At 35.9% G+C, this 13,347-nt stretch overlaps 1 protein-coding gene and 1 non-coding gene across 7 annotated transcripts in view; both read left to right on the top strand.

The window, feature by feature from the left end:
* The window catches only part of MPP6 (membrane palmitoylated protein 6), a 111,265-nt gene that overhangs the window by 10,780 nt on the left and 87,138 nt on the right, over positions 1 to 13,347 (top strand). For 2 of the 6 annotated variants that reach the window (XM_038557127.1, XM_038557132.1), the window contains exon 1: positions 6,762 to 6,892. The exons of 3 other annotated variants lie outside the window; for them this stretch is intronic. In XM_038557127.1, the coding sequence (XP_038413055.1) occupies positions 6,868 to 6,892 (25 nt within the window). In that variant the 5' untranslated portion in view covers positions 6,762 to 6,867. Of the gene's footprint in view, positions 1 to 6,750; positions 6,893 to 13,347 lie in introns of those variants that run through there. One more of the 6 variants, XM_038557128.1, reaches the window with a different exon arrangement.
* On the top strand, positions 4,837 to 4,941 carry LOC119867684. The gene has a single exon (XR_005369852.1). It is a non-coding gene; the product is annotated as a U6 spliceosomal RNA (small nuclear RNA).

The raw sequence follows: 13,347 nt of genomic DNA on the forward strand, positions 1-13,347 counted from the left end.
TATTTAAAATATATCACTGATTCTGGGGACAGTTTTGCCTCCCATAGGACATTTGGTAATATTTGAAGACATTTTTGGTTGTCACAGTCTGGGGTGGGGTGGGGATGCTTATTAGCATCTAGTGGGTAGAGACCAGGGATGCTGCTAAACCATTTATAGGACAATCCCTCCATAACAAGGAATTATCAAAACGTCAATATACCAAGATTGAGAAATCCTGGAATATCGAGTAGGCAAGTTCTTTTTTTTTTTTTTTTTTTAATTTTTATTTATTTATGATAGAGAGAGGCAGAGACACAGGCAGAGGGAGAAGCAGGCTCCATGCACCGGGAGCCCAAAGTGGGATTCGATCCCGGGTCTCCAGGATCGCGCCCTGGGCCAAAGGCAGGCGCTAAACCGCTGCGCCACCCAGGGATCCCGAGTAGGCAAGTTCTCTGGGCAGTTTTAGAGACCTACGAATTTCCTCTTTTTTTCCTAGGATTGTCCAGAAACTGTCTGTTAACACTCTTTTTTCTAAAAGCTTACTGTACACTTAATTGTCACTGTTTTATTATGTTCTTCTTTTTTTTTTAAGATTTTATTTATTTATTCATGACAGACAGGGACACAGGCAGAGGGAGAAGCAGGCTCCCTTTGGAGCCCGATGCAGGGCTTGATCCCAGGACCATGACCTGAGCCAAAGGCAAACACTTAACCACTGAGCCACCCAGGCATTCCATCTTTATTATGTTCTTATCTTAAAGGTATATCTTAGACACTTTAGACAATATTTGCAGTAGATCTGTTCCTCTTAGGGTGGCTTTTTTCTGCTAACTTATGTATCTTGTGTTTCAGTCATCTTGAGGGGTCACCCTTGTTTCTAGATTCTGAGAGCCTCTTAATGTGATTTCCTAAGCATTTCTATTACAACAAGGCTTTATATGTGCTTTATGGTTTTTCATGATCCGGGTCTGTGTTGAGCTAGTTCTTATGTCTAGGTTTTTCTGGTAGTGTTTGCATCTGTTCTTAACTTGTTTATGCAAGATTTTTTTTTTTTGTGATAGCATTTGAACCTTTTCTAATTTTTCTATGTATAAGAAGTTTATTTAAAAAAATGTTTAGCTGAAAAGAAGAAACATCTAGGAGTTATTTCTTTTAGAATAATTTTGTCCCTGTTTATAGATAAAGATTGCCTTAAATATAAACAAGTACATATGAAAGGTTTTATAATAGTTTTATAATGATAAGTGAAAAACACTGAAATTCTAGAATGTAACAAGTATGCAAAGTTTTTTGTTGGTGTTATCGTTAAGTGATGCAAAATAATTCATTGGAATATAAAGATAAATGAGCATATCAATGGAGAAAAACATTTTGAAAGAATCTTAACCCACTTCAGTTTGATGTTGATCTAAACATATTGGCTATTTAGTAAGATATAAGTGAAATATGCCTGTGTATGCTAGCTACTCTGTGCAATAAAGGAATAGAGAGGGAAAGCAAAAGTATGAAGAAAACTGTTCTCTAGTGGTCAGGGTATGGTGATAAAGGAGAGGGAGAGAAGAGTGAGAGAGAGAACACTGAGAATTTATCTTTGAGTAGCAAAGTTGTAAGGTAATTACAGATTTACTGTTTAATAGATAACTTCTCGTCTGCCTCTAGTTCCCATAAATTATATTTTCATCTTCCACTTTCATCTGTGCAAGTGTTTCATTAATTGACCTTCCATCAAATCTAATACTGATATGCCTTGTTGATAGATCACTTATTTAACAACAATAGGCTTTCATTAGTTTACTAAGTGATATATTCTTGAACTGCACCACAGAAACATCTACCCCACTACTTCAATATATATGGTTATTTGTATTGAGTCTTGACTCCTTCCTTGGGTTTCTTTTTAGCTGTGGAAAGCTTTGGTGCTGCAACTGCCACCTCACAAAAGAAGTATCATATCTTCACTGCGTAAGCATACAACCCACATCAGTAAGATTATTTTAATTGTGGAGATATTTTAGCTAAGAAACATTTAGGTGTTTGAAGAGACTGCTCTCCTGAGTCTGGGAATTCTGGGGTAGTTGAATATGCAGCGTTTGTGCTCTGAACACCCCAGTTTATGTTGACCAATGAACAGAATAGCTTTTCCTCCCTAGTTATTATGATAAACTTGTTTTAATTAACCTTTAAAAAATACAGTTACCTGGTAAATAGCATTAAACTATAGAAAAATGAATATGCAATGAAGTTAAAAATTTCTGTTCCCAGCCTTATTTCATAGAGTTAATCATTGATAACAGTTTTAGATTTAGTTAGTAAAGTGTTTCTCAACAATTCATAATTAGCATTTTGGCAGAACTATGTTGTGTAGGATTGTGCTGAGCACATCTTAATTTTTAGTGCTCCTGTTCTCTGCCATAGCCATGGGGGCATCAAAAATGCCATGACTTCTCTCCAAATGCTTCTTGGGGAGGGAGTGGTACTTACCCTGGGTGAGAGTATTATAATTTTTAAAATTATACTGCTTGTCTTAGAAAACATGTCTTTTTTCAATTTTACACAGTAACTATATTGACTCTACTATAAAAGAAGACTATTTGAACACACATGTACTTCTCAAGGGAGGCCTAGAGGAAATCCACTTAGGAAGAACTGAATGTCATAGATTACGATGTTTATTCAATCTTATCTGCTTTCCTTTATGACAGTGTTACTGTCTTGTGTTTTCAATTACCTTTTTTTCCTTGAGTGTTTTGTGGTTTTGGAGTTGTGAGCTCATGCTTGGCTGGGTTTCATTGAAAGGATTCTGTACAGCCTGGTTAAAGAGCATATTCCTCCAAGGAAGATTTGCTAAGGCTTCTGTTTGGCATCTTTGTAATTTTTCTGCTCAGGGTTTTCTGTACAAGGTAGGTATATTGGAACCCTGAATCCTTGAGAGTAGGCCATGGTTATACATTCTCAGGAGATATTTCCCTTTATCAGGGTATCCAGACTGAGACAAGCTAATGCTCATTGTCTTCCTTGGTTAGCAGGCACATCTTTGCTAGGCCAGTCTCTCACAGGGTGGCGGTTAGTCCTGTAAGGTCCCAGCCTTATATGGAGAGCCACAATTTCAATTCTCTGTTGTGAAGAGACCAAGTCCTAAGCTGCTGCCTCTGAACTTGTAGGTACTGAAATCTACAAACCCCAGAGCAGCCGTGGCTTAAGCACCTGCTTACCAGTTTTTTATCTTCATCCGGTGGACCCATGAAGATTCTCTTGGCTTGGTTTTGTATTTGAGAAGATGTTTTTGGTATTTTATATAGCATTCCTAGCTATTTTGTAAATAAGGGAATTATCTTCAGATTGTCAAGTCTAATTTTTTGTTGAACTTTCAAGCCTCGTTCATCTGCTAACTTCCAGGAATTTCCTAAAATTTCTAGTTTGGCTAATCTTTTTCATTTCTCTCCCACCTCACCTCCAGTATTGTTGGCATTTTATTCTTTTAAAAAATGCCGGTATCTTTTTTGTCATTTTATTGTGCCCTTAGCAAAAGAATATAGGCATGTGTGCTCAGTCTTTCATTTTGGCTCACAGCTTGTCTGTTTTTAGATCTAAGCTCATTAGGGCTAACTGATGAAAAGTAAACCTCTATAAATGCCTTTTCATTTAACTTTAATTTTGACGTTTGAACTTGAGGAGCATGATCTTTGGCTTTAAAAGAGGTGAAGGGGCAGGGACAGAAGATAAAATTCAGATTATTAACTGTGAAGTAGAACAATGTCTTCATGGGGTGGGAAACAGTGAAGATCCTGCCATAATATCTAAACTTATAGGGCAAATTACAATAAAATGATGAGAAACCACAATTGTAAAATCAAGTGCAAAAACTATTAACTGCAGAATGCATGTCTGACATAGTACTAAGAATTAGAGTTCAAACATAAATATGATGCCATTTCTGTTCTCAGAGAGCCCACTAATTTTGTGGTGGAGACAGACATGCATATGAAAATATAGTCAGTTTTCATTATTCATGGTAGTAATGTCTTAGAAATTCCCTGTGACCACTGAATTAGCAAAAATGGAGTCATTGCTTCTGGGGGAAAATTCTGAGTTTCTGAGTTATGTTCCTATGAGCCTCTGATCACATTTTCATTAACTGGTCAGTATATAACCTTGTTATTCATGTTTTGTTTTTTTGTTTGTTTGTTTAAAGACACCTTAACATGTGTTGTTGATTCATTAATATTGAATGGCCAATGGCACAGTAACTCCTACCTGAAGAAAGGTCTTCGGACACATGTTTTATTTTTCTCTGTAAGGCACATCCCCAGCCTTCTTGTCCTTAGGAACACCAAACAGCATTTAATGCTTGAGGGGGCATTTTTGACAGCAGAATCACCATGAAAAAGCACGAAAATGTGAAAAACATGGCACTAAATAGACCATGAAAAGGATACTTGTTTTTAGTATAAGATCTGAAATGAAAGGACAGAATGTCTGTCGCCTTATTGGACCTAAGCTGAGGATGCACACACTGGGCATAGTTTTTGCCTCTGTGCCTGTCTGCAAGTAACCACAAGAGCCCTCCAAGTATTGACTTTGGGGTTCAAAATAAATTTTAGCAAGTAGGCAAATTCACAAATACAGAATTGATGAATAGTGAAGATTGACTATGCTATATGGTGAGTAATGTAATTAATTCTAAATCTGCTAGCATGGGTCAGGAAAGGCTTCATTTGAAACCATTAAGATGAAGTGATAGCAGTATGAAGCAATAGATTTAAAGAATAGCACATGGCCCAGTGTGGCCAGAATTGAAAGGGCCCCTCTGAGGAGGAGCAGGAGAGCACGTTTGAATAGTTGAAGGAGATGTGCGTGCTCGCTTCGGCAGCACATATACTAAAATTGGAACGATACAGAGAAGATTAGCATGGCCCCTGCGCAAGGATGAAGGAGATGTGAGTTCCTTGTATCATATTAAGGAATTTGGATTTTATAGATGATAGGAAACCACTGAATGATATTAACCTAGGGATAAGCATAGTTATATTTGTATTTTGGAAAGCTCACTCAAATAGCGATATTGGGGATAGATGAAGGAAAATAAATAGAATGTTGTAGAAGTTAAGGTAAGAGGTGCCTTTAACTGAGGTAGGGAATATAGGAAACACACCAGATTTAGGAAGTAATGCAGTATTTGAATACAGTGAGTTTGTAGTGCCCATAGACCATCTTTACAGAGATGTAGGAAAGGAAATGAGTGAAACTCAAGAGATAGAGCTTTGAAAGATATTAGAATGTATTTATGAATTGATTAATACATATTTTAGTGCATACAGTGTGTCAAGTTACTGTCCTAGCGCCAGAGGAGATAAAACAATGAGTGATTTTTTTTTTTTTTTAAGTGAAGGGAAGACAGGTAACAATCAAAGTTACTTCAAATAAGCACTCTGGTGAAAACAAACCTAGTAGGAGGGAAAGTGGCTAAGAGTGTGTGTGGGAGAGGCACACTACACATTCCAAAGTAATGGAATTGTGCAGCAGTTGGATTGAATGTTTAGGTTTAGCTTCTGGGGAGGTAACATATTAAGACAAACGAGAGAAAAAGGATCTATGTTGGATATCTGGGAAGATCATTTCAAGCAGAGAGAACGGACGATGGTAAAGATGAGAAATGGGAAATTAATTCAGCACGTTTGAAGTGGGGAAGGCAGGCCATGCAACTGGAGATGAGCAGATGGGGGAGAAATTGTTGAGGGTGAACTTAGCAGGGCACACAGTGCCAAGTCATGAAGGCTGGTATAGGCCATGGTCAGGTTTGGGACATTTTCTAAGTGCAACAGGAAGCCACTGGAGAGTAACAAAGTATTTTTTATTTTTTAAAATGATATCTGTAACCATTCTGGAGAATATTGTCGAGAACTAGAGTAGAAATAAGTGATAGTTGAGTGCCTGCTGAAGTAAATAAGCAAGAGGTGATGGTGGCTTAATAAAAATGATGCCAAGTGCAGCTGTGAGAAGGTCAGGTTTTGAGTCAGCTACTTAAGATTATTTTTTTTTCAATCACCTCCATCATGGCTGAATTTAAAAACCACTGCATCACTGGATCTGTTATGAATTCTGGGTATTTTTGTAAGTACATATATAAAATGTTATCTTGAAAAAAACTCAGTGAAATTTATTGCTCTAAAATAACCTAGTTTTGAGATACTAAATAAGATTCAAATTTTCATATTTAATAAGATCTGGCAGTGATCCTGTAGTAATATTTCAGGCTGTTTGTGTTTATTAGTTATGTAAAAACACTTCCAGACAATTTGATTTAGTTATAACACTACATATTTTCTTAAAGTAGCAAAGCTTTGACCTGCTTTGTTAATTAGTGGTGAGGTCAATAAAAATATTCAAAGCAGGGCTTACTACACTGTGAGAGTAAATTAAGGATACTACTATTACTTGAGCTGTTTAAAAAAGGATCTCTGTAGATCTAGCTTTTCTGTGGATGAGTTTGGTGCCTTAATGAGGATACTTCCAGTCATGGGATAGAGCAGGGACTAGGGTGGGGAAAGATTAGGGATTGGTAGTCTAGTTAAGAGAATTTTAAAATAGTCTATACAAAAGAAGATAAAAACTGTAAATCAAAGGTCTGAGAGTGGAAATTTTGAAGAGGATGAAATTGAGACTTTAATGAAACAGAGTGAAAGTATTTGAAAAAAAATATAAATGTTTGCAAGTTAGGGAGAATAAAGAATATCAGATGATTCTGAGATCTTAAGCTTTGGAGAATGGGTGGAAGGTGATGTCATAATAGGTAGACTTTATAGTAAGAGGAGTAGGCCCAGGTGAGTGAGTAGTTTTAAAAATGGTAAATTAAAAGCACCATCTTTAGGACTTTCCTGGGGAAGTATGTTAAGAAGGCAGTCAGAGAAAGGTGAGTGCAGTCACTAAAATTTCAAAATGATATTCATATAGAAACTAGTTAAAGAAGAAAAAAAAAAGAAACTAGTTAAAGCTCTAGAAGTGAATGAGATCACTCAAGAAAAGAATGAAAACCTGAAGCATGTCAGTAGCAGTGATGGTCTCTCCTCAGGCAGGTTAAGAACAGATAATGTAACTAATTTATCAGTCATGTCATTCCTAAATTTATTTACAAAGTTTGAGCAATGGCAGGGGAAGCTAGAAAGTTGAGCTGAGTTGGGAAGCTGAGTTGGAAAGGATGAAGTGAACTACTCTTGAGAGAAGCTTTGGTGTGGAGGGAAAAGGAAAGAAGGCAGTGATTTAGGGAGAAGGGAAGTGGGGTTTCAAATAGTGATTAAAAAAATTACTGAAGGATGAGGAAGATGTTAACACATTTATAAAATGTAGAAGTATCAAATGAGGAAAAATACTTAGGAGAGTAAGATGATTTGTGTTTCATGGTCCCACAGTAGGCAGGAAGGACTTGATTCATTGTAGCCTTGTAGGGGAGCAGGGTCTATTTTCTTCTGAGGTTGGAAAAAAACTAAGGAACTGCACTGACATTTGATTTTTAGAAGTGGAGGGGAATTTCAGTAAATCATAAATGATACCCTCTTTTTCCTTTCTCTTCTAACAAAATCCTCTGTTGGTAATTCAGTGTAGTGAATGTTTGAAATGGGAATGTGGGAGAACTCATGAGGGGGCAAAGTAATGGAATTGTGCAGCAATATTGGGACCTTGCTGATTTTTGGAGAACCAGGGAAGTTTGAACATGTTGAAAACCCCGGGAAAAGAATAGATAGGAGGGCACTGAAATGAAGGAAGGGGAGCTATGGACATCAGAGGTGAGCAGAAAGGAAGACAAACTTGGTTCCCTGACAATTTTGTCTAGGGCTACCTATGCTTAAATGAGTGCTGACAAGCTTTATCCAGGACACTGGGTGACTCTTTTCATTAAGCCTAAGTGTAAAGTACATCATTAATGCCATTTTATCAAACCAAAGCATATGAACAAGTTCTGTTACAGCAGAAAACTATCATTATAGAAAAGGACTTGTTAAAACATCCTGCAATCTTTGAAACCATATTTTTATGTAACCTTTTAAAAATTTGTGAAAAACCAAATTACCGTATTTTTAGTTCATTTTGTTACCAATATTCTCAAAACATGATATCCAGCTCAATCCTTAACTTCTGGAAATGAAAGCTGTTAAGGATATCCAGTTGTGTACAGTGTTTAGTCTTGCCATAGGGAAATTTACAATGAGATAAAGATTTAAGTAGTACCAACCAGTGTTCAATTGTCATTTCATCTGTTTGGAGTACTTTTTCACCACTTTGAATATATTGCATATTCTTTATGTTTCTTATAACCAGAAAGTCTTCCACATAAGAAATGTGAGGCTAAAAAAAAAAAAAAAAAAAAAAAAAAAAAAAACCCAAAATAATCTCTTCATTTTGGATAGGATATAATTTGCTGCTCTCACCAAGGTAGGACCTTTTTGGACTTTCTAAATCTCTGAAACTTTGTTAAATAATTAGCAAGGCTTTTCTATGCAGGATTTTCATTTGGACATGTAAAATCAAAGTCTTCTAATATTTGGACTATTTTGACATTCCTATGGCAAGGACTCCTTATGTGGGGAGGCCTCTGTCTCCCTATCTTCTCACATGAGCATTCCTGCCCAGAGGGCATGACTGAATGACATTATACCTTTGAGAATATTTCCCACTTCTTTTTCACCACCAAAAATAGATTTTTGTGCTTATTTTTAATGCAATGCCTTGTGCATATTTTTATGTAATGTTTTGCCCAGTGCTTTAAAGTTCTGGTGTAAGTAGAAAGGGACAACAGCCTGAGTGGTAAGACAATAAAATGTTGCAAATGGATAGCTAATTCTAGTAGCTTGTAAAATATCTTAGCACAGAGAGATGTGTCATTTTGCTTTAGCATAATATTATAATCTAGATTGCATTTGAGTACAGGTCAATAATTTTTAAGCCCCAGTTTTTTGTTAAAATGGAATTGGTAGGTATGAGTTAAGGAAAATGATTTGTTTGACGCTCAATAAACATGGCAGTAAGTAGAAGCAGTTTTATGATGAGTTAAGATTGACTAAAGTTTCCTTTTGTTTAAATTAAATCCTTACGCTATGAATGTAGAGAATATACATATATTTTGAAAATTGAAAATATTCTTTTAGGCTTTTAAATATTGGTTTTATTTATTTTATTGTTAATATATTAGTGGAATGTTTCCCTAAAAATACATTTCATGTCATAATGTATACAAAGAAGAATTTAATGAAGCATATCATCCAAGAACAACTTGGTCTTCCTCAGGCTTTAACCCTCAAAGAAAAAGTCCTGTTTGTTTTTAACTCTAAAAGAATGGTTATAACTCTGATTTTTCTTCATTCAAACTGACATTACTCTTCACCTGACTGGCTCAGTGGTTGAGCGTCTGCCTTTGGTTAGGGCATGATTCCAGAGTCCTGGGATCGAGTCCCACATCAGGCTTCCTGCATGGAGCCTGCTTCTCCCTCTGCCTGTGTCTCTGCCTCTCTCTCTCTCTCTCTCTCTGTGTGTGTCTCTCATGAATAAATAAATAAAATCTTAAAAAAAAAACAAAAAACTGGCATTACTCTTTATACATGAGAGATGTATTTTTTATACTTTTTAAAAATTGAAGTTGTTAGTACACATATAAGTAAAAGACCGTCAGTGCTCCCTAATTCTCTTTATTTCTATTTCTTGCTCCCTAGAGGCTACTACTTTGAACCTTTTAGTTGTACCAGTAAATGTCGTGCTTATGTTGCTGATTCTTGATCTGTCAGTTAAACATTATAGAAGAGGAGGATTTAGCTCTTTTTCCAACTCTACTCTTGCTCTCTCTGTATATATATCATATATATATCATACACGCTTCTGATCCCTCAATTCTCCCAACGTAATTATATTGGTAATTTCGATTAGATCAGTTACGTGTTAACTGATCCATTATTAAACTATAACAACCTTTCTCCATTCTTGTATTTTTATTTTCTTGGAGTTAATAATTATTTGCTAAGTTTTCTATATACACTACTTATCAATAATTCAGTCCCCAAATCTCTGCTAGTTTTCTAAATCACCTTTCAGTATGTTAATTCAAGTTTTATCAATTTCATTTTCTTGAAGATGTCAGTCCTGGAGGCTTCTGACCTGTTGAATATGGATTCCTTATTTTCCATACCTGATATACACTTGTTGCTATCTTTCTGAGAATCATTTTTGCCTTTCTCCTGGTTTAGGTCTAGTTCCTGTACTTCATGTCTTTACTTTTTCTCTTTTGTCCTTGTTTCATGCTTAGAGGGCAGCACTTTTTTTTTTTTAATCTGAGAAAAAGTGTTTGTGGTAGATTAATTTTGTGAAACCTTATAAGAAAGTCTGAAAATAAGTTTTAACTATACTCACACTTGATTAATACTTTGGCAGGGTAAAGAATTTTAGGATGGAAATGTTTTTAAATGTGTCATTTCATCTCCTATCTTTAGATGTCATTATTGAAAAGTTCGAAAGCACTTTGATTCCTGGTTCTTGACGTGCGTTTGTTTTTTTTTTTTTTTTCTTTTGTCCCTAATGTGAAATCTCACAGTGATGTGTAATGCTATGAGTTTCTTTTCACCAATTTCACTGGGTGCTCTATTCACCATTTAGTCTAGCAAGTTAATATTTTCCAGAATCAAAAGCAGTAAGTATTATCATTTTCCTCCCTTATATAACTTCTCTTACTTAGATGTCTTCTATCAGGTCTTGTAATTCTTTTCTATTTTTCCTACCTCTGTGCTTTTCTACTTTTTTGGTATTTCCCCAAATTTATTGTCCATGCTTTCTACACTGAATTTTTTTATTTCTACTTTTGATTTTTATTTTCTAAGAGCTCTTTTGTTTCCTCTTGATGTTCCTCTCCTGGAGCAATCTTCATTCTGATTTCATGAATCTGTCAGTATTATTCCTCTGAGAATGTTAATGATGCTTGTTTTCTTTCCTGAATACTTTCATTATTCCAAGTAGATTTTACCTGTTTGATTGTTTATTCTGGTCTGTATCTTTCATGTTATAGGCATTCTCAGCATATAATATCCTAAGGTTATTAGCTCATTGTTAAGAGTGGAAAACTAAAAATGTGAAGCTCTTTTTTGCATGTGGAGCTCTGTAGCCATTCTATGACTGGATTGTTTAGGGGTAAACCTGAACTTGATATCTGTGTCTTTCCTATTAGGCTGGTCATATTCTCTAGAGAAGACTTTTGACATCTTCCTGGAAGATTAAGACCAACTAAAGTCTTCTGGTAGTCAGAAGGGAGAAGCAGCTGGCAGAGTTGTCTCATCTTTCAGTAATTCCATTTTCCATATGATTTCATTGCCCTTTGACCAGACACTTCTTACCTTAGTCTTTCCAGAAAATAAACCTCTAGTTTTTGGTCCTGTAATTTACAGGGGAAGGGGTAGGCAATTACTCTATAAGGAGGGTGAAATGTAAGTAGTATATATGAAAATAAATACAGCTCCAAGAAAATAAAAACCAGGAATGGAGAAAGACAGCTACAGTTTATTACTAAATGAGCTAATGAACACTGAACAACTGCTATCTAAGTCTCCTTTCTATAGCTCTCCTCGCTCACCTCAAGTTCTTTGTGCTGCTGAACTCTGAGCCTTTGGAAGATTTTGTTGTGTAAATGGGATGATTTTTTACTTTCTCCATAGCTTCTTGAGTTTGGTCTCTTTGGGTTTGCTCAATTTAGTTACTCCTTTGCCCACATGTTTTACAGCTTTCAAAGTCCACTTTCTCTCATTTTTCCTATCTTTGTGAATTTATGCTTTTAAAACTAAAATGAAATTACAGACACACATCTTTATTATACTTTAGAGGGGTATTAGGAGAGAACAAAATTAATTGAGTTCAATTTATTTTGTATTTTTTATTTTATTTAAAGATTTTATTTATTTATTCATGAGAGACACACACAAAGAGAGATAGGCAGAGACACAGGCAGAGGGAGAAGCAGGCTCCATGCAGGGAGCCTGACGTGGGACCTGATCCCAGGTCTCCAGGATCAGGCCCTGGGCTGAAGGCGGCACTAAACCGCTGAGCCACCCTGATTGCCCGCAATTTATTTTTATCTAGAAATATTGATATTGTCCTCTCAAATAAAAATATTTCATTTTAATTTTGCATTTCTATTTAATTTTCTTTCAAACTTGACACTTTATTTTGTCAAATCCAAGCACACCAAAAATTTGGTCCCTGTCAGAGATAAGAGATAAGCTTCTGCTAGAAAACTTTTTTTTTAAAGTAGTCTCCATGCCCAGTTGGGGCCCAATGTGATGCTTAAACTCAGGACTCTGATATCAAGACCTGAGCTGAAATCAAGAGTCAGGCACTTAACTGACTGAGCCACTCAGCTGCCCCTAGAAAACCATTCTTACTTTTATTTTTTAATTATGCTTTAGGTACAAGGATCTTTGATAAAGGGCACCCTTCAGCTTTCCCTCCCAAAAGATTTTTTTCTCTGAGTCATTACAGCCATCCATGCTTTGCTTCAATTTGGAATTTTCTTTGGATCTTTTGAGTATTTTTTTTTTTAGGATTTTATTTATTTATTCATGAGAGACTGAGAGGGGGGCGGGGCAGAGACACAGGCAGAGGGAGAAGCAGGCTCCATGCAGGGAGCCTGACGTGGGACTTGATCCCGGGTCTCCAGGATCAGGCCCTTGGCTGAAGGTGGAGCTAACCTGCTGAGCCACCTGGGCTGCCCAGATCTTTTGAGTATTAACAGGAGAAATAAATTGGCTTCTGACACATAGGTGCTATTAGAAACTCAAGGAAATTCCAAAGTGACTTTATATTTCACTTTGTATTTATCAGTTGATTATATAAAATTTTATGTCCAATTTGGCTGAAAGCTGGATGACAGAAGGAAAAATAATTCAGAGCATTAGCTGAGTGTTTGTTGAGTACCTGTTGAATACAAGGCAATATATTGGGCTATGTAGAAGAGAGTGCTCTTGTTCTATGAGAGATTATAATAAAGAGAAATAGAAAGCACACATGATACACCTAGTGAATGCTGACAAACCTTCCTTTCCCCTTATTTTACCAGATACTTAAAAACATTTGGGGAAGTGGGAAAAGAAATGATGACTACATGCTTTCCCTTTGGATTTTTGCTATATTTATTAAACATTATAATAGTCTTTTTTTTGGAATTATGTAATGTATAGTAATATAATTAAAATCTGTATCCATTATCACTCTTCCTTTGGCATTTCTTGTACTCTTGGTTAATTGCCTTTAACCCTAAAAGATTACTACTGTAAGCAAAAAATAAGAGGGGGAAAAAGGTAGTTTTCTTTTTAAAAAGGAAAGGTTTTATATTTAATCCTT

The sequence above is a fragment of the Canis lupus genome, chromosome 14 (genome assembly GCF_011100685.1).
Source record: "Canis lupus familiaris isolate Mischka breed German Shepherd chromosome 14, alternate assembly UU_Cfam_GSD_1.0, whole genome shotgun sequence".
NCBI lineage: Eukaryota > Metazoa > Chordata > Mammalia > Carnivora > Canidae > Canis > Canis lupus.